Consider the following 27,830-nt stretch of genomic DNA (forward strand, 5'->3'; position numbering starts at 1 on the left):
ATTTGCCTTGTCTTTTGGCGGTAGAAACATGCAACTAGAGTAGGACTGACTGGTTAAAGTTTTATTCGTTCCTAGCTCTTTTATCACATAGACAACTCAATGACTGTGTTTTTCTAGTAGCCCATTACCCTCCACATTCCGCTCCAAAACTTACAGCAAACCAAGAACAAGTAGGAAAAGATTTTTGGGGAGGGCATGCTTGGTAGAAACAACTTTGTAGAAAGGAACTTCCTTGTCAGGGGTGGCTGTATTGTGCATTGCAGACCTCCTGCTGTAAATTTAAAGGATGTCAGTGTTGTAGCTAGCTCTGGTAGTGGGGATGAGGAGGTGCTGTTTGAAGGGTCAGTGATAGAGTTGGAGCCCAGCAGCTTCCTTAGCCAAGCTTGGAAGAGGAAGCTTTGGAGGATGCCACCACTTTTCAGCCTGCAGAGCAAGAACAAGCAAGTTCATCTGATCAGGTGGCAGAAGGGCTAAGTGTTCCAGCTATTTTTAGATTTAGAAGTTAGAAAGTTTCATGAACTTTGTAAGTTCTCCAGGTTGGCAGAAAAATGAACTACAGTAGGCAACTCCCGAGAAACTTAAAAGGTGATCAGGAGTTGCATCTTGTTGCTGGCAGCAATGTCAGATTTTGGAGCTGTGACCTCAGACTTCTGTGATTTTGGGATTTGTGAACCTTGGACTCCAGTATCTGATGAAAACAGCTTTTGGATCTTGGAATGAACTATCAGCTCATCTTGTGTTATTTCCTTCGGTTTGTATCTCTTTGGCTGGCTTCTTTGGTTTGGACTTGGACTGTTTCCTGTTTGGATTAACTCTCTGTTTGGAAGCTAGGTCTTTGCTTCATGACAGTCAATGATATAAGATTATTATTTAACTTTAATCAATTAACTAATTTGATAGTAATTATATACAAGAGTTTTGATGGAGTGAGATAATTGTGCAATACTCTTTTGCGTGCCTTGGTTGGCAATTGGCCATGAGCAAGGGAGCTGTCGGTGGGTTGTGTGGTATTTTGGAGGCATTTATTTTTCATAGCTTGTCTCTGAATGTGTGTTGCCAGAGTTAACACCATACAATCCTTTTTTCTCATTCCAATGTTGCTATTTAACCAGCCATAGGCTGTCCTTGTCTTTTCCTTGGTGGCCTATGTGCTGATTCTTTTGGATTCTTACAAACTCTTCTTATTTCAGAAACAAATAAAATAACTGTTCTTCAAAATGGCTGAGACGTGGTTTTGTATCATCCTCCCATGACTACTAAAAAGTTGGGAAGCTAGAAGAGAGGGGAGTTCTTGGTGTTTTTAACCACAGGTGTTATTAGTTTTCCTTCTCTAGAGGATTAGTTTTCAGGATCTGGTTTAGTTGGTACTTGGTGCCACTGCTATAGCAACAGAGCGCGGGAGTAAGGATGGGGTATTTTTATGGGGGAGGACAGCATTAGTCATGCATTCCTACATAACTTTATTTATAAGTAAGTCTCCTTGAGTTACTGCTTACTCCCAGCTAAGTGCATTGGAATGACAATCATAGGATTGGGTAGTTACAATAATCTTGCTTTGTGCCTGAAAACTTCCATATCATTTTCCTATGATCTGAAACCAGGAAAACTTGAGTGTTTTCTAGAAGGGAAGGTGAAAGAACAAGAGTTAAACCGAACCTCTAAAAATAGATCCTAGTGCTATCCTCACTGTTGTAAGTTAGTCTCCATTTTAGTCCATCTTGAAAATGTGCCTTAATCATTTTCCAGTTTACATAAATAACGGACAATAATCTTTACTATTACAATATGTCAATCTAATAACGGTGTCTGTAATATATATCTATATTTATCTTCTTCATTATTCTGTTTTTCCTCACCAGTACAGGGACACATAGTAGGTTACAAAAATTAAAACAGATATTGATGAGCACACATCAGTAAAAACATGCAAAAAAATAAGTAGCAAAAACTATCAGTAGCATTAAAAGATATTTTAAGTATACTCATAACTAAAAACTGAAGATCACATAATTAACAATCCTTATAGGATACATAAGGACCAAGAGCATGACCCATATAGAGTTTTTTTTGGGTCATTATTCTTTTTACAGAAGCAGGTGAAATTCCCTATTGTGGCCCTCTCTTCTTCCACAGTAGCCCGTATCCATTTTAGTCCATTAATAATAGACTCTGATAAAGAACTGAAACAGCTTTCTTTGATTTAGGTGGAAAAGAAAAGTAGACTTGGATGTTATTAGCATATTGAAAGGAGCTCCCGGTGGTACAATGGGTTAAACCCCTGTGCCGGCAGGACTGAAGACCAACAGGTCGCAGGTTCAAATCTGGAGAGAGCATGGATGAGCTCCCTCTGTCAGCTCCAGCTCCTCATGCGGGGACATGAAAGAATCCTCCCACAAGGATGGTAACACATCAAAATATCCAGGCGTCCCCTGGGCAACGTCCTTGCAGACAGCCAATTCTCTCACACCAGAAGCGACTTAAAATTTCTCAAGTTGCTCCTGACACGACAAAAAAAAAAAACATACTGAAGGTATCAGGTAATTTATTTTAATAACCAGGACTCTGTCACTGTCCCACTCGTGTTTGATGGGTCCTGAACTTCCAGGTATTTCTGCCACATTTATTTAGAATATTTTTACATATACTCTTTCTATCATTTGAGAGGTTGTACAAATTACTTTTGAGATGTGCACAATTGTCCAACTCTTAACTCCCCTTTCTTGTATTTTAATCAACTAGAACAGTGATTCTCAACCTGTGGATCCCCAGGTGTTTTGGCCTACAACTCCCAGAAATCCCAGCCAGTTTACCTGCTGTTTGGATTTCTGGGAGTTGAAGGCCAAAACATCTGGGGACCCACAAGCTGAGAACCAGTGAACTAGAAGAATACAGTCAAACAAATCAAAGAAACAGCAATTAGATGTTCAGTAGAGGCCCAAGAGGGAAAATGTGTTTCCTTGCTTTCTAAGTGGGATTGTAGTCACACTAACCAAATTTTTCTAGACAAGGCATTCCAAAGGCAGTGCCACAACTGAACGGTTCACGTTACCACCCATCTGCAGCTACGTGGAGAAACACATCTTCCAAAAATGACCTCAATGCGTAGGAAAATTTGTGTGAGAGGAGAAGATTCTTCAACTATATAGAAGTATCAGGCTTTTGCATTCAGTACGGTGGATATTCCCCATAGCTCTCCCTCTGATATTCCCGCTCTTCCCACAATATCTCTTTCATGCTATTCCTCACTATCTTGAGGAAGTGTTTCAAACCTTATCTTTTGTTAGCCTTGACTTCTCAGAATCCCTCTCTCTGTTTGTTCTTACCTGTCTGGGTTGTAATACATGAAAGGCTCTATGATGGGCTAGTAGTGTCACATTACTTTGTTTGCAGTTGGGTTGGGTTTAGCAAAGTTATCAGACTGAAAGGGGTAACTGTTCAAGGTCTCTAGCCTTGATACTTCACTGAAGGATGCTAGTTCTGCCTTCCCTCTTTTTATTGTTGTCACCCCCTTTCATCTCTGTTGCTGCTGAAGTGGCTCAACATTTCAATGGTATAAAGTGTCTTTAGTATGAAAGGGGCTTTATTTAACATTATGATGTTCTTGCAGTGGAGCTTCCACCATTCATCCTGTCAGGGCTGCCTTCCCAATATAAACACAACAAAGCTGGCTGTCATTTTCTATTCTGTTGATCTCACTGTAAGATGATATTAGTGCAGTGTATTTGATTTGCAGGCAACAGATTACAGTGGGAGCATATCTGTGCCCGGTATTATTGCTCTGCAGTACACAGAAACCACGTTTTAAAAGTGTTTTGTTCTAAATTGTTCTCAAAAATTTAAAAATTGTTTTCTATTTGTTGGCTGAGTAGTCCCCTGGAATGCTGCCTACTTCAGATGAAGATGTGTTGCTCAAATATATCTGCAGAATGTGAAATAAAGCCTTGTCTACTGCTGAATCATGCTCTGAGCCGGGGGCCTCAGGACCAAATCTGGGCTGTTGTGGTGGCATATTATAGCCCATTTGCTAACCTACGAATGAGAGAGAAAGCAATATCTCTGCCAACAGAATTTGCCAGATGGCCATATTTGGTGACAGGATATATACAAAGTGCATAGCATTAGCATTAACATTTACACAGTCACTAAAGCAGTTAAAAACAATACAACAGTACATCAGTAAATCAACATAACATCAATATATCCAAATAACTAAGCCATCACGTCTCATCAATAAAGTCATAATCCGATCTCCTCGTCCATTATTCCAGTTCCAAACTCAGTCAATTGATTGCACTGCTTAATTGAACCCCTGTTCAAAGAGCCAGGTCTTCACTCTTCTCCTGAACACCAGCAGGGAGGGAGCCGATCTAACGTCTGCGGGAAGGGCGTTCCACAGCCGAGGGGCCACCACTGAGATAGCCCTGTCTCTTGTCCCCGCCAGCCGTGCTTGTGAGGCTGGCGAGATCGAGAGCAGGGCCTCCCCAGACGATCTTAATGTCCTAACTGGTTCATAGGGGGTGATGCGTTCGGACAGATAGGTCGGGCCAGAACCGTTTAGGGCTTTAAAGGCTAAAGCCAGCACTTTGAATTGTGCCCGGTAGCAAATTGGCAGCCAGTGGAGCTGGCGCAGCAGAGGAGTGGTGTGCTCCCTGAGTGCCGCTCCTGTTAACAACCTGGCTGCCGATTGTTGGACCATTTGTAGCTTCCGAGCCGTCTTCAAAGGCAACCCCACGTAGAGAGCGTTGCAGTAATCTATAGAGTTTATCAAACTGTGCTCCTCTAGATGTTTTGGACATAAACTCCCACAATTCCTAATGGATTTCTGGGAGCTGAAGTCCAAAACACCTGGAGAAGCAGAGTTTGAGAACAACTGCCCTAGGAACACCTCAAGAAATCTGGGTGCTGATCCAGGTGTTTAGATGAACAAGTGGTGTCTGTACGGTAAGATCCTGTAGTATGGAGGGTGTCCAATGACAGTCCAATCCGTCCTCCATTTCCTGAAATGGGAAGAGACGTGTTGCTGTTGAACCTACCTTTATGGCAGCCATTGCTCCCTTCCCTGTCCCCACTTTTGCTTTAATGTAAGAAAGGACCAAGTTTTTAATGCTGGCTGTCCATAAGGATAGACCAATCATTTTGGATTGCTGGCACCTTTCATGAAGTGATAAGTCATGTTATGGTTAGAAAAAAGAAGAAGAACCATGTTACCAGGGAAAGATTGTCTGAAGAGGGTACAATAGTAACGTGAGGCATGAGGATTGTTCTAACAGGAAGGAGTGGGTTGAGGTAGTAGCATCCTTCCGGCCTTCTAACCCAGGTATAGTGTTTAAGGATTGTAACCACTCCCTTTCACTCCCCACCCTATTGGACTAAAAGCTGCAGTTTTTGAATCATCCAAGCATTTGGATGCTTTCCTCCAGTACAAGGGTTCTCAAACTTTTTCATCCACGAAGCCCTTTTTGAAGCAAACGTTTCTCGTGAAGCCCCAAGAAATAACAGGATATGCTGTAAAAACATGGTACAGGTTGAGTTGTCAGAAATAATTGGGACCAGACGTGTTCTGTATTTTGGATTTTGGAATACTGTACCATTTTGGAACAGCCTTGCATCCCATTCATTTGCCATTTGTGTTGTGTATGAGGCATGAAGCTGCAGAGAGACTGACAATCTGAAAAATGGCAAGAAACCAAAACTATTTGCCATCAAAAGCAGGTGCAAAACTATTTGCTGCCTGCTTCCATCTTCAAGGCAGTGGCTGCAGCAATCCTTCTTGTTCATCTCGCAGATCCTTGAGGGTCTTGCTTGTTGGTGCTGACTGCATGCTGATGGCAACAAGAGAGAGACAGAATCTGAGAGACAAATGAGCAGGAATGCCACATTTGCCACCTTGAAGGTGAAAGCAGGTGGCTAATGGCAAATATCGGGTTTTGTAAGCTTTTGTATTTCTAGATAAAGGAAGCTCAACCTGTTACAAACTCACAAGGAAAAAGAAATGAATTTCCATGAATCTACTCTGATGAATGGTACAGTGTTGAGAAATCACAAGTCACGTAACTAAAGGGGCATATCAAGATTTCATATGCTATGATATATAATAGACATGAAATGAGCTAATAAGCACTTTTTGAAAAGCACAACATGGGAGTTTCATCTGCTGAAGAGTGCAGGTGGGGATGCCTGTGACATGTGAGTGTATATAATGTAGCTTGTTTTCTGAGTGACTAAGTTGGTCTGGTCTAAGGACTAGCCCTAACAATTTGGATCTTATTCCTTGGTGTGAGAGCGGTGTCTTACGTGATGACAGTAGAGTGAAGTAATGGCTGTCTTTCACATTGCGTTATGGAACCTGGTAAATGAGAAATGGTGATGCTTAAGGCTATTCCCATGGAGCACTCCCAGAGCGGTGCTCCATGATTTTACTCCTGTCTTTAAATGGTATCTCCTCTAGAAACGTAGGCATAAAGTTTGTGAAGATTTCCTGCCACCTCACAGAATCTTTCTACTGACGGGTATATGATTACCAGTAATTCTGGTGGTGTGCACTGTCCACTTTCCAAAATTTCTGCTTAATTTGATTTTAAAACATTCATATCCTTCCTTTGCTCAGATGCATTCGAAGCAACTAACAACAAAGGTAAAGTCATAACTATAATCAAGTTAATGAGTCTAAATAACAAATAAGACACAAAGTACAAACAACAATGATCAACAGCAATGCCAAACTTTTTTTGAGTTGAGACTGTTGAAACTGTCTGATAATATTAAGTGATCATGACTGTCCAATATGTGGGGCAAATATAGGAAGGTTTCTCCATTCTTTCCTTCTCCCCCCCCCCCCTCCCAAAAGAGCACATATTTTTCATGTGGAAGATTTGTAGTATAATGATTAGCATTTTCAAAGCTTGGAATTCACTTTATTTGAGAGTTGGATAAAGTTATGAATAGACAGAAATGGACTAGAACGACTAGACTTCTTGGTTCACAATAAGACATTTTAATATTTTATAAATAAATCAGGCATCCTCAAACTGTGACTCTCCAACTGTTTGGGCCTCCAACTCTCAGAAGCCCTACCCAGTCTGTTCAGTAGCCAGGAATTCTGGGAGTTGGAGGCCCAAACAGCTGGAGGGCTGCAGTGTGAGGATGCCTGCTATAACTTAAAGTGATTATCTGTAAAAAAAATTCCAGAAGAGTAGCCATCTTAGGCTGTTGCAGCAAAAATGACATAGTGCTTTTTTGCACATTGAGAACCATTGTGTTTATGATTATGTAAGCTTTTAGAGACAATGTGAGCGATGAGGGGGATTGTAGTCTGTGAAGACCTATGGCCAAATACACCTGTTAACTATTATTTTGTTCTCTTATGGTGTCTTTTTTAGCCATTGCCAAATTGGAATGTTTGGGAAGAGCCATAAAGATAAGTGGCCTGATTCCAGACCCAGGCTCAAGCCTGCAGATCTTTCCAGCTGTTACATGCTAGAACAGTACTTCACAGCCCATCTGATGCAAGGGACTGGCAATGATTTTTGATTTTTCCCTAATGAGTCAAGGACGGGCCCATGTGCCCACTGATTACTACTTATTATTTTCTTTCTTGGAAACTTGCCAGGGACCAGTAAGCCATGGATCAGGGACCACCACTTTCAGTAACACTGTTGGTGGAGAATTTTAGCCAAATGGGAAACTGACTGGAGCTCAATCAGAGTACAGCAAGAACACTGAAATCTGTTGCAGATGTCAATCCACTCTTTCAACTGTGTACTGACACCGGAAGAACAAAACTCTGCCATCTTCTAAGAATGGAAGCAGAGGGGATACAACTTTGATATTCTTTTTGTGAACAAAGCTTGTGTTTTACTTTTGTTCTGCCTTGTCTTCTGAATGTTCACTGACACAGAATTTCCTTGGCTTTGTTTCATAAGCTTCTGATTCTTTGTGTAGATCTAACCTCAAGGTAGGTTTAAAAGAAATAGCTTTAGGACCTGCTTTCTTTGTTCCTGTACAAGTAGGGACAAGTGTGCCAGGCAAGGCGTGTGTGATTAAGCAAATGTATATAGTCCATAATTATATGGTTATATGAGCATGTGAGTCTGCAGAGTGGATGCATGCTTGCCAGTAATTGCCAAGCACTCCTCAAGGTTGGCAATACATTCAATACTCAAGTCTTTGAACAGCCCAACTGAGTGAACTTTGTAAGTAACCTGTTCCATGACTTCTGTGAAGAAGATGTTGCCTCCAGGTCTTTTATAATCTTGCTAATAACGCACATCTTGTGATACTTGCAAACAGCTTTGTAGAATTGTGCATGTTGCGCTTTGAACGAGCTTGTGTTGCTGAGTTGGTAATGCAGCCCTTGTACATCAATTGAGAACATAGTGAAATATGGGTTGGGCAGGTGGGGCACATTCCAAGACATTCAAAATCTTCAGGAACTGCACAAGCCATTTGGAATTATTGGTATGAATTTTTGTTTTCATATTGGGTAACTGTTATGATTTGGAATCAAGGGTGGACCATTTGGTGGATGGCTGAGGCTTCATTCTCAGCATAAGGTTGGAGAAGCTGCCCATGGTGGTCTCTCTCAATTCTGTGATTTTCTTTCTTTCCAATGCCAAATGCAGAGAAAATGATTCCATGTTGAGTCTATGATGGAGCTTGCTTGCTCAGGAAACATGCATTTAAGCTCTCCTTCATGGTCTCTGTGACTCATTCATAGGACCACTTCATCCTTCATAGGGGCAGGACCAATTTCCTTTTATTGCCAGCACCATCCTCAATTTCCCCATCCTGTAAGCTGGGAGAGGGGTACTCCTGCTGACTCTGATACATAAACCCCACATTTATCCTAGTGTGTGTGTGTGTGTGTGTGTGTATGATATGATATACAATAACTATGAGTTGAAAAGGTCTGTGCAAAATTCAAGATGTGGCTTTCGAACTTCCACATTATAGCGGTAAAGTCAATGCAGAATGAGTAGAGATTTGACCTTACAGTAGAGCCATCATTCTCTTTTGACATGCTGTAAATCCAAAAGAAGCAAATCTCACCTGATCTTGGAAGCTAGGCAGGGTCAGCCCTGGTTAGATCTAAGATGGGAGACTGCCAGAGACACCAGACACTGTGACCGATATTACAGAGGAAGGACTTGCCAATGATTTCTTGTCTAAGAAACCCTTGTGAAATTTATGGGGTCTCCATAAGTTGACAGACAACCTGAAGGTCCATGCGTACATACAGATTTTTTAAAAAGTAATTACCAATATTGCCTATTGTTTGTGTCAGCAATACAAAATTTGGGAAGACTATGTGTAGACACTAATTGTGTCCTATAGTAGGATCTACTATTGAGTGAGCAGCCCAAGAACCACCATCTTCTTTTCTTTTTAAAGGGAAATTTCCAGTCCTCGTGGGTGAAGAGAAACTTTAATTGTTACTAAAAATAACTTTGAATCTCAGAATCTTAAGGAGGTTAAGATTAGTCAGATATGCAGGTTTTACCAAAGAACTGGTTTAACTTTGTTGTAAATTTTTTTTAGCAGGACCTTAGGAGCTATGCTGACTAGGGGATTTGGGGAGTTGCAATCCAAGAAGTAACTTTTCCAAATGTTAGTATCGTATACATTCTGTTCTAGTGCTGTGTGTGAGTTCTTGTATTGTGCTGTGCTGTTCACTTTTGCTTCCACAGTCCTTTGGGGGAACATCTTACTTATTTTACAGAAGCAGTAAAACATTATTGCTTACATCGCATGTTTAATTTCTAGCAGCATTCTTCCTAGCCTGACAATTTAAATGCAAGGACAGTGCTATGACATACTGTTCCTGGCCAGGACCAGTGGAGACAGCAATGATTGTTCTGTGCTTCATTGGCTTTCAGCCCCACATAAATCAAATGGCTCATAAACTTCCTGCTGTTTCCTGCCTGCAACACTTAACCTAATGAAAACAATGTTTTCTCCCTCTGCCTTTACCTTCTTTTACTACTTCTTCTGAATTTTCCTTCTTTAACAAATTCATTGAATGATCAACCCTCCAAGAAACTGATGTTAGAGGAGATGTCACCCAATATCATGCATAGTTCTAAGAGATTATTAGGAGATCATGGATCACGGAAAATGTTTGAGAAGAAGCAATGTGTCCATGAAGGGATTGAAAGGATGGGCACATTTAGTACAAATGTTCAGTCATATGAAGGTGGGGGAATGTGTGGTGTTCCAGATGTTAATGGTTTTAACTCCCTTCAGTCCTAGGATGTCTAGTGGTTAAGGATGATAGGAGTTGCTTTCTGTCTGGAGAGGCACAGATTCCATGCTCCTGTTGTACCCTATAAATGTGGCATCAAAAAAGCCAATCAGCTTTGTAGCATGTTGCAAAAGGAGAGCAGAACTAGACTCAATTCATTATACAGTGTAAGTGGTTAGCAGCACTGGAAAGTGAATTAGCAGACCTTTACTTGTGAAAAATCTTATTTTTAAGTTTACTTAAAACAAATGTTGACATTTGGTCAGATAGTAACAAGATGATATCCATGAAGGTCATATTTTATAGCAGAAGTCATTAATAGGCCAATCTGGATCTATCAGTGAGTCTTTTACTGATTTGTAATCCATGGACAAGTACCTAAAAGAATACTTCTCTAGGATTCTCTAGGTGCTCCAGTGTAACCATGGTCATATTAATCAAATCCTTGAGTAATCAAACCCGTGAATAATCAAGTCTGCAAAATATGAACCTCAAAATATAGAGGGATGACTACATTCCAGGTATCTAATTATTTTATTAGCAGTGACTAAATGACCTTTCCTCAAATTACGTGTCGAATGGAGAAAACTTGAAACATGAGTTTTTCAGGAAGGCTTGTGAGCTTCTTTCAGTTTGGGTTGTAGATTTTTCGGGCTGTATGGCCATGTTCTAGAAGCATTTTCTCCTGATGTTCACCTTCATCTGTGGCAAACATCCTAAGAGGTCCTCACAACCTCTGATGGTGCTTGCCACAGATCCGGGTGAAACGTCAGGAGAGAATGCTTCTAGAGCATGGTCATACAGCCCGAAAAAACATACAACAACCCAGTGATTCTGGCCATGAAAGCCTTCGACAATACATTCTTTCAGTTTTGTTATTAAGAATTTCTAGACTCAGAATTAATTAACTCAGAATTTGTCTTTTGCAACTAGTGGGTTGGTGGATTTAGGGGTTCTTAGAAAATACAATTCTTGAATGTCTCCTCCATTCTAGTATGTGATGGCATTCTGCTTTAAGACAAGTCTTACCCGCAATGTATTCCTGCATGATTTTCTGTACTGTGATACAGAGCATTCACAGAAATCAGTGTTGGCATCACAGTATGATAGTCTGTTTGTTGTAGAATTTTATAGGATCCTTGCTTCAGAATTGCTCTTGCAACTATTCCTTTTGCTATCATCGCCTGAATGTAATATTATTGAACCGAAGCCCTTTGCATGGAACAGGAGTGTTTTCCTTATTAAGAAATGCATGTTTTGGTTGAATATGTAAAAGTTTTAGGGAAAGTAATTATTGGTATTTAAGCTCTCTTGCCTCTTCAGGTCTTATGCTGCCTGAAGGTTATTTCAAATTTATCTGACTGACCTTAACTATTAGATTGCATATGTGTAAGAAAAAGCATAGTTCTCAGAACAAGATCTCTGCCTTAGTTTCCACCAGTAGCCCCTTGAAAGAAGTGGGTGCTGGGAATCTGCAAAGCTGGAGAATGTTATTTTTTGGTCTTCAGCTCCAAGAACCTACCCAGTCAGTATATAGTCAAATAAAATCACTCCATTTCCGAGCATATCTTAACAGAGAATGCTTGGAATCCCTTTTAAATAAATAACCAAAAACGATAGCTCCCAGGCTTCTGAGTGAGGTAACATACCCATGATAGTTAAAACAGCTTATTTTCTTAGCACAGCTGTCTCTTTTTAGTGGCTGATATCACTGAATTATCTGTTCTCTATATAAGCATCAGTGTTTCTATTCTAGGTACAGTAAATCTCTCATCTTTTATAGACAGTAAATCTATATGGAGAATGGCAGAGGGGTGTTTGAGGGCAACAGGGATGTATGCCTGAGTAGAGTGGAAAATTTTCATGAGCACTGGACTGTCAGGAAGCCAAGAAAGGAGCTTCGTTGTTTTCTCCCCGATGCTATCTCAGATGTATGCTGTCATTCCTGAGCCTCTCCCTTTGCTTGTAGACATGGCTTGCTGCCAACTCCGCTGTGTCGGCATGTGTGTAATTGGGCAAAAGAGACAGGCATGGATCAGCTCTGGAGATGGACAAAGTTTGGGGAAGTTCTACTTTAGGACTACAACTCCCAGCCAACATGGCTAGTGGCCATGCTGCATGGAGGTTGTAGTGCAAAAGGATCTATCTACCAATCTTGAGTTGGAGCCATCCATCTCATGGCATCTCCTTTGGTATAAAGTTCAGACTTAAGAAGATGGCAGAACCCCCAAATGCTGTTTTTCATCAAAAGGCAACAACCAGGGGATTTACATTGGTGCTTTTTTTCAGTTGCCCAAGGAAACTGCCTGAGTCTGCCTAATTGGTGGAGCTGATGATGGTTTATAAAACCTCACATGGCCTGGATCTACTATATTCTAAGGAATACCTCTGTGCATTTGGACTCCCATGCCCACTAATACCAGGAAGGGAAACAGTGCTTTCTGGATGTAGGTGAATGACAACTCCTGAACTCAAGGTCAATGTCCACCAAACACTTCCAGAATTTTCTGTTGGTCATGGGAATTCTGTGTGCCAAGTTTGGTACCATTCCATCGTTGGTGGAGTTCAGAGTGCTCTTTGATTGTAGGTGAACTATAAATCCCAGCAACTACCACTCCCAAGTGACAAAATCAATGCCCCTCCAACCCCACCAGTATTCAAATGAGAACTTATTAGGTATTTGGTCCAGTGAATGAAAATACATCCTGCATTTACATTATGATTCATAACAGTAGCAAAATGACAGTTATGAAGTAGCAACAAAAATAATGTTATGGTTGGGGGTTGGCACAACATGAGAAATTGTAATAAGGGGTCGCGACATTAGGAAGGTTAAGACATTAGGAAGGTTTAGAGACTACTGGGTACAGGAACAAGATTGCAAAGGAATGGGAATTGTTGCATTGCGACCAACAAATGAATGGGATTCTAATGGGATTGGTTGATTGTTTCTCTGTCATTGTTTGTTTTCCTACAGATCTGATTAGTTGCAACAATGCGTGAATACAGTGAAAACAAGGAAACATGTGGGACCATCTGCCTCAAATACCTTCTCTTTACCTTCAACTTCTTTTTCTGGGTAAGGAGCCAGTTATAATAATTTCGTTAACCTCCCTACTTCATGCTATGAATTTGGGGTATTTTTTTAGCACAGGGTAACTACAGCAGTGGCTGTATCTACACTGCCAAATAATGCAGTTATATGGATCTACACCAGTGGTTCTCAACCTGTGAGCCCCCAGGTTACTAGCTGTTAGGATTTCTGGGAGTTGAAGGCCAAAACGTCTCGGGATCCACAGGTTAAGAACCGCTGATCTACACTGACCGTATATTTCAGTTCAATTGCATTATTTGGCAGTGTAGATCCAGCCAGAATTATTTGTCTTCTGGATTATTTTAAAGACAACAATGAATCTGCCTACTAGTCTGTCTCAAAATACATAGGTATCAATAAAACATGATTCAGACAATTTATAGTCAATTTATTTATTCATGAAAAAATGCATGCTTTCTAGCACACTTTGACTTTATATAGCAGGTAGGTAGTACCAAGTTTAAATGCTGTCTCCATGTTACTTCTTACACACAAAATGAGCATGCCAACTCATTTTGGAAACTCTGCTTCCTAAAACGTTGGCTTTCAGAGTTGTTGACTGATAGAATAATTTTAAACTGTGCAATCCTTCAAATGCATTCTCAAGATGAAATTGAAAACAAACTGACCTCTGGAGAATTATTTTTAGCAAATTTTCCCACTATATCCCTTGAACATGAATATGTTTTGTTTCTGCTCCAGAAAACTTGACATTTGCTTGAGGAGATACAAAGGCAATCAATTGAAGGTGGAAGAAATTAGTTTCTAACTCTTGATTTTTACAGAGAAGCCTTTGTTTTTTTTATTACCTACCTACTAGTTCCTGCAAGCCAAGCCAAGAATTGTTTTCCCATAACAGCTTGTGTCAAATTGCTTGTAATGTCTATTGTCCATATCCTGGAAAACTTACTAAGAAAATTCAGGAAATTGATTATTATGATTTGACACATCATTTACGAAATTTTCTACTAAAAAAAATCCCTAATGAAATGTAAAGAGAAAGAGGGTAGATGATTCTGTGTTGTTTCTGACTGCTTAATGAACTACTTTGATTCTTGTATACAACAGTAGTTTTCAACCTGTGGGTCCCCAGCTGTTTTGGCCTTTAACTCCCAGAAATCCTAACAGCTGGTAAACTGGCTGGGATTTCTGGGAGTTGTAGGCCAAAACACTTGGGGACCCACAGGTTGAGAACTACCATTGTATATAATATGATATCATCTTGATTTCCTCTCCAGACTAGATTTTATGTCCTTTTATGTTTTACAAAGTTTGTTCATTTCAATTGGATATATAGACAGAAACTGAGGATATAAACCTGCGCATCTCAAACTGTCCTATGTGAGAGAACGACAATTTCATTTTTTGACTGTGTTGCAAAAACCAGTACCATATTTTAACTCATTAGCAAGCTATAATTGTTTCCTTCTTTCCTAGAAGACATTGGCTTGCGAACTGGTACCAGTTAAGGGAACACTGGTTGAATAGAATTTCTGTAAATAATTATTTGAAGGGATGAGATATTCCTGCTCAGAGACTGAACCAAATTTGTTATCATTCCTTGCTAATGGCTTGAATAGCTTTTAAGAGAGTCCGAAGAGATCAGCGAGAGTAATGCATCAAATCTACTAATGGAGACAGTGCCCTATCAGACATCATAAATCTCTCCATGTTGTTGATCCGTTCCTAATATATAACTTGTGTGATAGAAAAGAATTTACTTTTTACTTGACTGAGATTTACACTGAAATTTGCATGAGCCTCTCTGTCATAGGGCAATGATCATTACCAGTAGCCAGTCCCAGAAGAGTTTCCAAGGGACAAAGACAACTTTAGTCAGTGGGTTCAAATATGGTTTGCTTAGGAAGCACTGCTACAGGAGACCTCAATTAAGACAATATGATAATGCTGTTGCATTTTTTTAAAACAAAGAAGCATCTTTTCAGAGAATTTGCATTTTACTCACTTTATCTTTCAGCTGGCAGGTGGAGCTGTGATGGCAGTGGGCATCTGGACTCTGGCTGAGAAGAGTGATTACATCAGCCTCCTGCAGTCCAATACGTACATGGCAACAGCCTACATCCTGGTGGTGGCAGGAGTCGTTGTCATGATCACTGGCATCTTGGGTTGCTGTGCCACATTCAGGGAGCAGCGGAGCCTGCTGAGAGCGGTGGGTTTTCATTGACTGTACTGAAAGTTTTGGGGCTCCAAATGGGATGGACAGCCATGCTATGTCAATGTGGGTTAAGATGACCTAAGAAAGAAACATACACTTAGGCTGGATTGATTCAAGACTAAGGGATCCTTCATCTTTTTGACTTGAATATAACTGCAGGTTTTACAGAATGCAGTTGCAAATCTCATGTTGGAATGGCATAGTGACAATCATATCTGTCCCAAATCAAGGGCAAGGGAGTGGAGGGAAGGTGTACTTGAAAAACAAATAGAAAAAACAGTGTCTGAAGCTTGGTTTTATTGTGTGCATGAACATGGGCACTGTAGTGGAAGGACAAAAACATCTTGATGGTATTTCTGAAGGGCTTCTCACGGACAGTAATGATAGCAGTGCTGATGTGACCTCTGGACTGCACCATTCCATTTCGGCATGCACACAATGGCCTATTGTGCTGAAAAGTTCTGTGTCTGCCCCTCTGGCACCCCAGCTTTTTTATTTCAGTTCTTCCATGCCAGAAATTACAGATGAAAAATTTGGTACAGTGCAGTTTGTTGTTTTGCCACAGAAAACTAATAATCGTCTCTTGGGAACAAAAAATCCCTTTGTTCCCATCTTCTCTTCTCGGAATGGCTGGTTGTGACAGTTCTATTGTCTGTTGTCAATTGGCTTCCAGTTTAGTTGGCCTTAAGCAAATATGCTCAACAAACACTTTGTAGCCAGCCAGACTATGTCAGCCAGAAGGTTTCTGCCAACACTGAGTTCAGTTCATATCCCCAAGTGTCTTTACAGCAAGTCAAGGGCTATGTACCATCAAAGCCCAACTTCTTTCTATACTGAGGTTTACTATGACACTGAATAGGTGTGAAAGGTTTGTGGATGATCAAGCCAGAATGGCTACCTCTCCCATGCACTCTTTGTGGTTCAAAGGAAATGACCATACCAAGTCAAAAAAGAGTTTCCCTGCCATTCAAATTATGGTTTATAGTCAACCCTCCACATTTGCAAGTTGCACTTTTGAGGATTTTGATTATTCATGGATTTGAGTAATATGTTCTTTCTAGGGATCTGTAGTTTTTCCAGGATGACTCTAAAGGCAACTTCTGCTATATTTTGACAATAGAGTTGTGCTGGAGGACAAACCTATACATTTGTAGGTTTGTAGGTTTTCCAGCATAATTCTATGAACAACTTTCAGCAGAAGTTAACCATAAAGTTGTGCTGAAGGATCTAGTTTCTTAGGAAAGTCCTCTGACAGGTAAAAATAGTTTTTATTCATGGTTTTTCCCCTTTCATAGGGGTCCTATGGGGAGGGCTTTACAAGCAGTTTCCAAGTTATGAGCAAGATAGGTTCTGTAGTTTGTTCTTAAATTGAATTTGTTTGTAAGTTGGAACAGGTACATTTTTCAAGTGTACCACCAGCTCCCTCCTTTCCTTCCTCCCTCCCTTTCCCTCCCTCCCTCTCTAAGCTTTGGATGGCATAGGGAAAGGTTAACATACCTGTGTGTTTCTTTTGCGGTCTGTGCCCTTATTCAGAAGATTTCACTGCACTTCCTGTCCCTGTGATAATTAGATTATGAAAATTTGGCTAGTTGTGGAAGCAAGGATTGGTCATCAAGCTTCTTTTGAAACACCTTTTCTCCCATGATAACTCTTTCAGGAGTGAATTTGCCTTCTGAGGAGTATATTTCTCCCACTTCCTGTTGTTTCACCCTTGTTCTTAATTATGAGTTGTCTATAAGTCAGATGTTTGTAACTTGGGGACTGCCTGTATTGCCTTCTCTCCACTTTGTAACACGAGACATTATAGCGCATTTCTGGGACCCATATAACTTTTCAGTAGAAGACTTCTGCATCTCACTGCTTCTGTTATGCCAACACCCTGACTGACTCAATCACATAATTTTGCAGTGAGTTCAGATGAGAGCCTCCATTTGTAGACTTCCCACTTTTCCTGCTGTTGCTCCCCTCCCAAACTTCCCAATAGGAAAATCCTAAGGAGGGAAAGACAGAACAACTACGTAATATTTTTGACTGACAGAGCCAAGAGGAACGGAGCTTACACAAGAGAAAAGAAATAATCTTTCTCCCCGGTTCCTTTTGGCTTAGAGTGACTGAGGTGGATCCTTCCCCCTTGTCTTTGTCATATGGCTTTGATAACGTATTGAGTCATCCTCAGCTGTCAGCTCTGCTGACACTTGAGTAGTACATATAGTGTATCTTTCTTTCCTGCTCATGACATTCTGTGGGCCAGAACACAAAATGACTCATAGGGAGCAAAGGCATGGCTGGACAACCAGTGGCCTTCTGGTCATTTTGCAGGTTCTGTTATCTGAATCCAGTGTACCCAATTTTTTCTTGGGTTGCAAAACTGGAGATGGAAAAAAACTTTGTGGCATGAGATGCTGTAGTTCTTCAGTACCCTAAAGCTGTGCTCATTTAAATTGGGACTTGTTTATAATAAGTCTTGATAATTCTGCTGGTGTGGAGAGTGATGGTGTGAGGTATTATCTCAAATGAGGTAATGTCAGAACACAAGCCAGGAAAGTGGATCTTTCCACCTCGCTGGTTGGTTGCTTCCTTTCCTCTAATGTATCAGACTGACAAAGGGATGAGGTCAGTGGCAGCATTTATTAACCTGTCTCTCCCAACAAAAGAAAAGGCAGTCCTTCGGGCGAAAGCATATTTCTGTTCTGTTTCAGACTCTCATTAATGGGAAGGCCAGCCTTTGACTAGCCAGCTCACTATTAGGTTACTCATTCTCATGGTATGAAAGAATAGCTTGTCCAAGCATGCTGATGAACTGATGCTTCCACAGACATAGGTGGGCATGGCTGAGATTATCAGACAGACTTTAGTCTGAGAGCACAAGGAAATATTTCAAGTGTTACTATTGAAGCAATGACCCTTTAATTTTGTGCAAAAAAACCTTGTTTTATTGTTCAGTTGTTACTGTTTATATCCTGGACTTCAATCGAATGTATTTCTGGGGTGGGGTGGGGGGATATAATATGAGTGCATGCCTATCTCCCTTTTACCAAGTCATTCACATCCATACACCCCCCCCCCCCCAATAGACACACACACACAGATATACACACATTTTAAAAACTATATGTTGGAAAATACCACCAAAAATCACAATACTCAAAAAAAAAAGTAAGAGGAAGGAAGGAAGGACTGACGGACGGATGTGGGTGTCTTGTATCCACAGGTTCCTGGCCAGGCCATTGTTACCTGAAAGCATGGATGTGACTGAACACCATTAAATTACCTGATATCCAGTCCCACATACCACAGTGTCACCCTGGAGGATCTAGATATTTCTAGAGAGACTATTTTCCCCCAGTAATTGAAATCATGAAGATGGGTCTGTGGTTATGATGGTCTACTGTATGTTACAATTATTACATAATACACAAGGCTGGGAAAATAAATATGTTTTAAACGGATGCAGTAAAGATACAAGGCAAGCTTCCTTGTAGGAAAGCATTATGCAAGCTCCATAGCTGGGAAGGCATTTGTCTTGGTCACCAACTACTTTAAGGTTGTGGTGATGAGAATATGAAAGGTCTGTAGATGATCTTTGAATTCAGGCAGACTGGTGTGGCAGGAGATGGGCTAACTTTATAATATGAAACCCCAGCCCTTATGTCTGTAAGGGTAATGGCCCATACAAATTTGTACTTATAGCTGCTTTGGTAAATTGAGTGGCACTGGAAGACTTAGAATGCCAGTCTAATTCTAGTACAGGGCTGTTTATTGATTGAATCATCTGCTCCAGGAGAACTCTTCATAGGCTTCATTTGTCGCCCCCCCCCCCCCCCCCCCGGGTATCCTAGTCGCAGCCATTTGACAGTTCAGCCCAGCGTTCCTGAAGCTGTTTCTATGCTGCGTGTTACGGTCTTTTGTCCACTTGGTAACTCCAAGAAGCCCAGCCATTCCAATATCCTTTCTGCCCTAAGTAATTAAGCATTCCACAGTCATCTAACAAGCGTGTGATGAGTTTGTAATGATGTCAGTTGGAAGGGTTGCATTTCAAGACAAGTGGCATTGGCAGGAGAGAAGCCGGAATCACAGCTGTGGAAGTGATCAGGGAGGGGCCATGGCTTAGTGATGGAGCACATGCCTTGCATGCAGAAGATTCAAGGTCCAGTCCCCAGGCTCTCCTGTTATAAAAGGATCTCAGCCAGCAAGACAGGAAAGGCCTCTTGCCTCTCCCCCTGGATTTCTATGGACAATATTATGCCTCAGGAACCTGAAATAGCATTGGGGTAGGGAGGTAAATCTTCACTTATTTCATTTTCACTTGCAAGAACGAATGATTTCAAATCCTTCCTCCCATAAGACTACCAACAATCTTGAGCATTTTGGTTCTGTAATAATGAAAAACTGACTTGCACATAAAGTTTTTGCATTAAAGTGGCCTCTTCTGCACAATCATTTTTTTTTGCACATTGTTTTGTTTTTGCAGTATTTTATCTTGCTGCTGTGCATCTTCCTGCTTGAGATAATTGCTGGGATCTTAGCCTACATCTATTACCAGCAGGTAAGCAACTATCCTTAACAACTAGCAAGGAACTCATCAGTATGACAGAGTTTATGTTGTTGGTTTCTTTTACAATTTTATTTCACTCCTTCCAGGTCTCCTCCCAAGGTTCTCAATTATGGCTTGAGTGCATCTTGGTCCCAATGCCTAATGCAAACTAGCGCAATTGTTACTGCCACAACGGCAACAGTTTTTCAAATCACAAAGGCAGGTTTTGCCCATATCCAGCCATCACTACCATTTAAACATATGTATTGTAGAGGGGACTTCCTGTAGCAGTGTTTCTCAACCTGTGGGTCCCCAGGTGTTTTGGCCTATAACTCTCAGAAATCTCAGCTAGTTTGCCAGCTGTTAGGATTTCTGGGAGTTGAAGGCCAAAATATCTGGGGACCCACAGGGTGAGAACCCCTCCCCTACAGATTAGAGTGGCACATTACATCAGGCACCCACCTTGAACCAGGGGTTGAGATTGTAAAGAAAGGGTTATATGTGAATGTGTGTTTGTGCGTCCAAGAGAGAGAATGCAGAGTCTGAATCAGTTTTGAGTGGAGTCAACATTGCTAGAAATGCTCTCGTTCTGACCCAGCTCTGAAATAGAATCATAGAGTTTGAAGAGATCATAAGGCCATGCAGCCCCCCCCCCCCAATAAAGAAGATACAATCAAGGGATGCCTGACAGATGGCAATTCAACCTCTCAACCTGTAAGAGTAAAGATGAAGATCCACCCCGAGGAAAAGTGCTCTTGCCATACATCAAGGGAACCACTGACCGCATAGGGAAGCTGATGAGGAAACACAACATAGGAACCACCTACAGGCCTACTAAGAAAATCCAGCAAATGCTACGTTCAGCAAAGGACAAGAGGGATCCTCTCACCTCTGCAGGAGTCTACCGTGTACCATGCAGCTGTGGACAAGTCTACATAGGGACCACCAAGCGCAGCGCCCAAACAAGAATCCAGGAACATGAAAGGCACTGCAGACTACTTCAACCAGAGAAGTCAGCCATAGCAGAGCACCTGATGAACCAACCTGGACACAGCATTTTATTTGAGAACACAAAAATGCTGGGCCACTCTCACAACCACCATGTCAGACTACACAGAGAAGCCATTGAAATACACAAACTTGTGGACAATTTCAACAGAAAGGAGGAAACCATGAAAATGAACAAGATCTGGCTACCAGTATTAAAAAATTCTAAAATTGCAACAGCAAAAACAGCAGAGAGGAAACAGGCAGGGACATCTAATTACCTTTCAAGAAGAGTTTGCTCCAGGCACAGTCAGCCTATTGTATGCTAATCAAGGTGGTCAGTTGAAATATTCACACCTAGCCCAACTGACAAAAGTCCTTTGTCTCACCCTGGTCATTCAACAGATATATAAACCCCTTTTTCCCAGTTCCAACAGACCTCACCTCTGAGGATGCTTGCCATAGATGCAGGCGAAACGTCAGGAGAAATGCCTCTAGAACATGGCCATATAGCCCGAAAAAACCCACAAGAACTTAATTCAACCTCTGTTTAAGAATCTCCAAAGAAGGAGACTTCACCACACTCCGAGGCAGTGAGTCCAAATGCCAAACACTTCTTACTATTAGGAATTATTTCCTAATGTTGAGATGGAATCTTTTTTTCCTGCAATTTGAATCCATTCAGTAGCAGAAAACAGGCTTGTCCAATGTAAGAACTTATAACTTGCAATGCCTAGTTTGTTCCATATTTACTTTCATGGGAATTTAGGAAATTTTTCTTGTTCAGAATTTTAATGATGGTTCTTGTGGAGGTGATGGCATGCCTTGTACTACCATTTTACTATAGGAAATTGGTTAATAGTGTGTAATATACTTAAGATTTAAGAAAAATATCAGAGTTGAACAGTAGAGGAGTTGGGATCAAAAGTATGGCGAAGTGACTCCATGGTCCTGAAAGAGGGAAGAAGCCTCATACTGTAAACAAAAGGGGGATTTGATAGGTGCCCATGTTAATTCATATCAACCAGATCTAGCAGTTGATCCAAAGAGGGCTTTTGTTGATTGTAGTAAATTCTAGTAAAGCTGAAACACAGTAGCGGCAGCTATATAGATTTAGAGCTCTGTGGTATAAAAATGGCACTACCATTTTAATGCCATTTTACTACCATTTTTATTCTGCTTTGGAATTATCATTCCCTTCCAAACCTCATAATATGTGTTTGCCAGTTTTAAAATACTATGTAATGGATCAGTACTGAGCTCATCCAGAATTGGTTTCATTATCTGTGGAAATGTCACCTAACAAAGCATCTGGATAACTTCATATATTCTTGGAATACAAATTTCATCCGTTTTGTCTTTCTGCTGTCTTAACGTGTTCCTGTAAGCTATCTGGATACCTGATTTGAGTACTGTAACAGATGAAAGTCACCAAGAGCCAGGTGATAAATGATGTATGAAGTGAAGAAAGAGAACATGTAACATGTCTCTGATAGCTGAACAATGGTTTAACTGTGACCTGTGGCATCTGACAGGGGTAATGGGTGATGTTGACATATGATGTGGCTTACACAGGGTACGTCAAGACTAGAGAAAGGTTGTGTAATAAGGAGTTGCACATGATGTGCATTACTGGGATCAAATGCAATATTCGCTTCATTTCAACTACTGCAAGTTTCTGTCTCTGAAAACTATGGGTGGTTGAATGTCATGCATGACTGTTTCCAGAAAATTGGCTGAGGAATTGAATCAAGGTTAAAGAAAGGCATGGCATCAGTTTTAAAGACCAGGAGGGGGGAAAGAAAGCATGTCATGCTGAGATTTGTAATCTTTGGAGGGAGATGCAAGGTTGTGTGGATGTATCTTATGTTACTAATGCCTCTGTTGCTTTGCATGCTGTCCCTGGCCTGCTTGCCTTTTTCCTCATTCCTAGGGCATAAAGTGCTCTGCCTTGTTCAAAAGTCCCTTCATTTATTTCTCCCCTTTTCTGCCTTGTTTTCCCAGTATGTATGTATAAACTATGTATATGTTTGTTTTTGCTGCTTCTGTTTCATGCTGCAGTTCTTCCCTGTGAATCCGCAGGTAATTTGTTTTTGTTTTTCCCTATTGGGAACCTGCTAATTGAGAAGTCTTTTTCAATTTCACATTTGATGTCAGCAAGCCTTCCGGTTTTGTGTTTATGCCAATGATTTGTCCCTAAAGCCTGACGTTTTGGCGGTTCAAACAAATGCTCTCCCAGTCACTCCAGTGAAAAGCATATTCACTAATGGAACGATGCACATCATTTAGTGGTAAAGTATATGCACAAGAGCAAAGATGTTGTTGATGGTCTCCATACTAGAGCTGTATTTCTAACAGCACCAGGCCTACTTAAAAGCCCATGTCATAAATTAGGCCCGAACCACTTTAGTCCAAGGACTTCAATCAAGCCTTTAAGTACTTTGTCTAGCTGGTTTGCAAAACAGACTGCCTGTTAGTGAAGTAAATAGATTTAAAGGCAACCAAGACAGTCTTGAATTAGATATTTTAAAAAGCAAGGGTGGTGTGTATGGGTGTGCTGACAACTTCTGTTCAATTTATATCTTACAAATTGGGTTTGGGATTTATCAAGCTACTCTGTGTGCTTTTTAGTATTGTTGGTGGTGCAGTGGGTTAAAACCCTGAGCCAGCAGGAATGAAGTCCGACAGGTCGCAGGTTTGAATCCGGGGAGAGGCGGATGAGCTCCCTCTATCAGCTCCAGGTCATCATGCGGGGACATGAGAGAAGCCTCCCACAAATCATCAAATCATCCAGGCGTCCCCTAGGCAACGTCCTTGAAGATGGCCAATTCTCTCACACCAGAAGCGACTTGCAGTTTCTCAAGTCGCTCCTGACACGACCAAAAAAAAAAAAAAAGCATTGATGTGAAAGTCCTCCTGAGCAAAACTGTTAGTAGTTTGTTTTGGAGGAATGTTTGTTGTAGAACAGCTATTTCTATATTTTCTTTCTTTCCCTGTTTTCTGTAGCTGAATGCAGAGCTCAAGCAAAATCTTAAGGAGACAATGACCAAGAAGTACCAGAAGGAAGGAGAAGAGGGAGTGACCAGCGCAGTGGACAAATTGCAGCAAGAGGTATGTCTAAGAAATTGGGGTTTTCAATGGGGCAGAAGATTCTTTTATATATATATTTCTTTGATTCTTAATTTGTCTAGTATAGAAAGTGACATCAGTGACAGCTCTTCTTTGACCTACATGGTTTTTTCACTATTTGATTGGTTTTGAAAATTGTCCTAAAGATCTGCATGTAGAAAAGATATATTTTATCCCTCAAGTATTTTTGTATTTCCCCAGAATATATGGTTGATACCAGCATAGTCTCCTATTTTAAAAGGAAATCCATATAGTACCCTATATACTCAGAAGTCTAAATTGACCTAAAATCCTACGTTGAGTTATCCATAAGTCAATGTGAGTACCATACCTTGATCCTTATCAAAAACAAAAAACCAAAAAAAAAAAAAAAAAAAGAAGAAGAAGAAGAAAGAAAGAAAGAAAAAAAGGGTAGCATTGGGACAGTTTCCCCACAGTAGAATGACCCTTGATTTATCCATCTGTCATAGACAAATCCATAATTTTGGTCCCCACACCAGTCCTTGATTTACATATGAGGTCAACTGATATATGGGTGTATATGATACCTCTTCTAGATATAGCAAGGGGAAGCCAGCCCTGCTGTAGCCTCATCCGTTAAAAAAAAAATCCGCTTTGTGTCTACAGGCCCAAGTTTCTTAGGTTGAGCAGGAAGGAATTAAAAATCCTTTAGTTTGCATTCACCTGAACATGCTTAGAAGCTTCCATGTAATTAGGAATACAGTCCATTCAGTGTGTATAGATGCCTTTATACTTGGGAAGGTATGGGTGGAGATAATGTGTTTGTCGCCATGTTCATTTTAGAAGTCCTTACCTTGGCTTCTGTGTGCTACAAAGTTGAGGGGAATGCAAGGGTCAGATTGTGGTCTGCTCTGATACGCAAGTTTTAAAAGATGAAGAGGAGAGACTAAGGATGACTCTGCACTATATAGTTAGAGCAGCTTCATACCCTTTAAATGTTATGGCTTCCTGTTGTAGAATCTTTGGGTTTTGTGGTGAGGGGGGTCATGTGGCAGAGGGCTTAGATCTACTATTGTTTTCTAAACTACAATTCCTAAGTACAATAATCCTCCGTTCCTGCTCTCTCATTTACCATGGGAATTATAGTTCAGGGGGGTGCACTCAAGAAATCTAGCAGATCATTTTTAAGTTCTTCACTAGACAGCAAGTCCCAGGATTCCAAAGGAGTGGATCCATGCAACTTAAAGTGGCATCATTTTTTTTCTAACTAATTCTCATGCAATTACTCTTGTGAGGTTTTATGTGGGACATTTTGTGCAAAATGAGCCCTATGCGTGTACTCATTTATTCCATCTGTCACTTTCTGTGACAGATGAAGTATGTAAGCACCAGCATGAAGAGGCCTGAGCTACCAGAGCCTGGATTTATATTTGCAAAACATTTCACAGAAGAGTTCCTAGGATGCCCTATTTAGGCTGTTGGTAGATCAAGCAAATATCATTTTCCCATGCCTTCCACTTTGTGTTGACCTCCTTAGAATAGCGGGTCAAGAGGCATTGGATAGGGAAGGTATATTTTTAGCATTATTGGTCTCATTCCTGGAGCAGGAAATCCCAAAAGAGAAGCACAAGTGCTTCTGTTTTAAAAGGAACAGGTGGCCATATTCAGTGTAACAGTGTAACTGTTTCAGTTTTTCCTCTTTCCTTGGCTCAAGTATCATGGCCTCCATGCAAGAGAAAAGTGGGGCAGCAGATGGGTCTTCAGTTGGTGACATTTACTTTTAACTTATTTTCTGTTTTGCATTTTTATTGCCAACAAACAAATTTGGTAATTTTTCATAATACGGAAGGTGACATCTTATTTGACACTTGTATTTTTCTTTAAGCTCCTTGTGTCCAGTTACAAAGAAGCATGATGAGAAACACAAGTTATAAAGAAGCATTGTCCTTCAAGGGAGAAGCGCCTGGGTTTTTGTCTTATTTTTAATCTTACTTTAGCTGCATTTCAGATCAATCCATCATACAACACTTGGCTCAATGACCATGTAGGACTGCCTAGATTTTTCAGTTTTGAAAAATGGGATAGACGTGAGCTGGTTTTGGAGTACATACAGGGTAATTCATAAAGAAGAGCAGACAAGGAGGAGTACTTACCCATATTGCTCAAGATGGAAACTTTTCCTATATCAGAAATAAAGCAAGAACTTATAGCAGTCATTCATAGGGAAATGGTCATCTTTGTTCTTTTTTTCCCAATTTTTCTGTTCATATAACCACTTTAGCCCCCGGTGGTGCAGTGGTTTAAACCACTGAGCTGCTGGACTTGCTGACCAAAAGGTCAGTGGTTTGAATCTAGAGGTGAGCTCCCGCTGTTAGCCCCAGCTTCTGCCGACCTAGCAGTTTGAAAACATACAAATGTGAGTAGATCAATAGGTACTGCTCCAGCGGGAAAGTAACAGCACTCCATGCAGTCATGCTGGCCATATGACCTTGGAGATGTCTATGGACAATGCTGGCTCTTCGGCAACGGAGGGAGAAAAGTAACTATGCTAATATTTGCTTCACATTTTATTTTCTCATGCACAAGTATGTGTGCAGTGATAGCCAGAATCTATATATCTTCATTCAGAAAAAAGTCCAACTTAGTTAAGTGGGATTCAGCATTGTGAATGAGAAAACAATATAGTGCCTGTTTAGAAAATGTGTGAACAACTAATTTTCCTTCATGATCATTCATGTAGAAAACTACTTACTTAGTTCTGGAGGACATTTTGACATTTTACTGCATCTGACATGTTTGCATAAAACCTCAGGAGGTTTATAGAAACTATCTGTTAAGGACCTTTAGATGACTATTTCCTTCTCGTTAAAGATTTCCTTCAGGAATCCTTATGAAACAGCAAGCCCTAGCAGCACAACTCCCCCCCCCCCCCAAAAAAAATCCAAACAAACAAAAACCAAATCTAGGCCAGATTCAGAACAAGCTGTAACAATTGGAAATGTTTTTCACCATTGCCATCAGATTATAAGACCTGGCTCTGGTTGTTGCACTGGAAAAAAACATAAGATATCAGAAAGTTTCTCAGAATTCCTTGCCTACAAATTCAGAAGTGTCAACAACAGCACTTTTGGTTTTCAAGAGTGATACTTGTTATTTATGCGTCAAGGAGAAGGAAAGATTGTGATCCTCCTTTCAAACCCAGACCAAAAATTCAAGCCTAAAATCATTCTTTATTGTAACATAATTAAGTGTGGTCTGAACATTTGTAACAAGATGGTTTCCCCATATATTCCCAAACACATGGTCAGATGTGAACCCCTCTCCCCCGTACTCTTCATCTATGTTAGACCACCTGTTTTAAGTGCCAATGTTATTTTGAAGCTTAATCACTCTGGATGAAATAACATTTCTGAAGTATGTATATCTTAGTAAACCTCAATGAGTCTTGAAATATAGGGCCCTTTCAAACAGGCCCTATATTCCAGGATCTGATCCCAGGTTTTCTGTTTATCTTGGATTATCTGGCAATGTGAACTTATATAATCTAGTTTAAAGCAGAAAACCTGGAACCAGGTCCTAGGATATCGGGCCTGTCTGGAAGGGCCATAGTCAGCTGAAGTTGGGATGCAGTACCAGCACTAGCAAATCTGCTGCAGCTAATGTCAAGAGAAGGGGAAGAATTGCAGCAATAACTTGCTTTATGTCATTG

The 27,830-nt window shown here is 40.7% G+C and overlaps 1 protein-coding gene across 1 annotated transcript in view; it reads left to right on the forward strand.

Annotated features, from left to right (window-relative positions):
* The window catches only part of CD151 (CD151 molecule (Raph blood group)), a 50,665-nt gene that overhangs the window by 10,893 nt on the left and 11,942 nt on the right, over positions 1 to 27,830 (forward strand). Inside the window, exons 2-5 of the mRNA XM_060769171.2 lie at positions 13,218 to 13,319; positions 15,313 to 15,504; positions 19,982 to 20,056; positions 24,038 to 24,142. Coding sequence (XP_060625154.2) covers positions 13,236 to 13,319; positions 15,313 to 15,504; positions 19,982 to 20,056; positions 24,038 to 24,142 — 456 coding nt within the window. The 5' untranslated portion in view covers positions 13,218 to 13,235. The remainder of the gene's footprint in view (positions 1 to 13,217; positions 13,320 to 15,312; positions 15,505 to 19,981; positions 20,057 to 24,037; positions 24,143 to 27,830) is intronic.

This window comes from Anolis sagrei, chromosome 1 (assembly GCF_037176765.1).
Source record: "Anolis sagrei isolate rAnoSag1 chromosome 1, rAnoSag1.mat, whole genome shotgun sequence".
NCBI classification, from domain to species: domain Eukaryota; kingdom Metazoa; phylum Chordata; class Lepidosauria; order Squamata; family Dactyloidae; genus Anolis; species Anolis sagrei.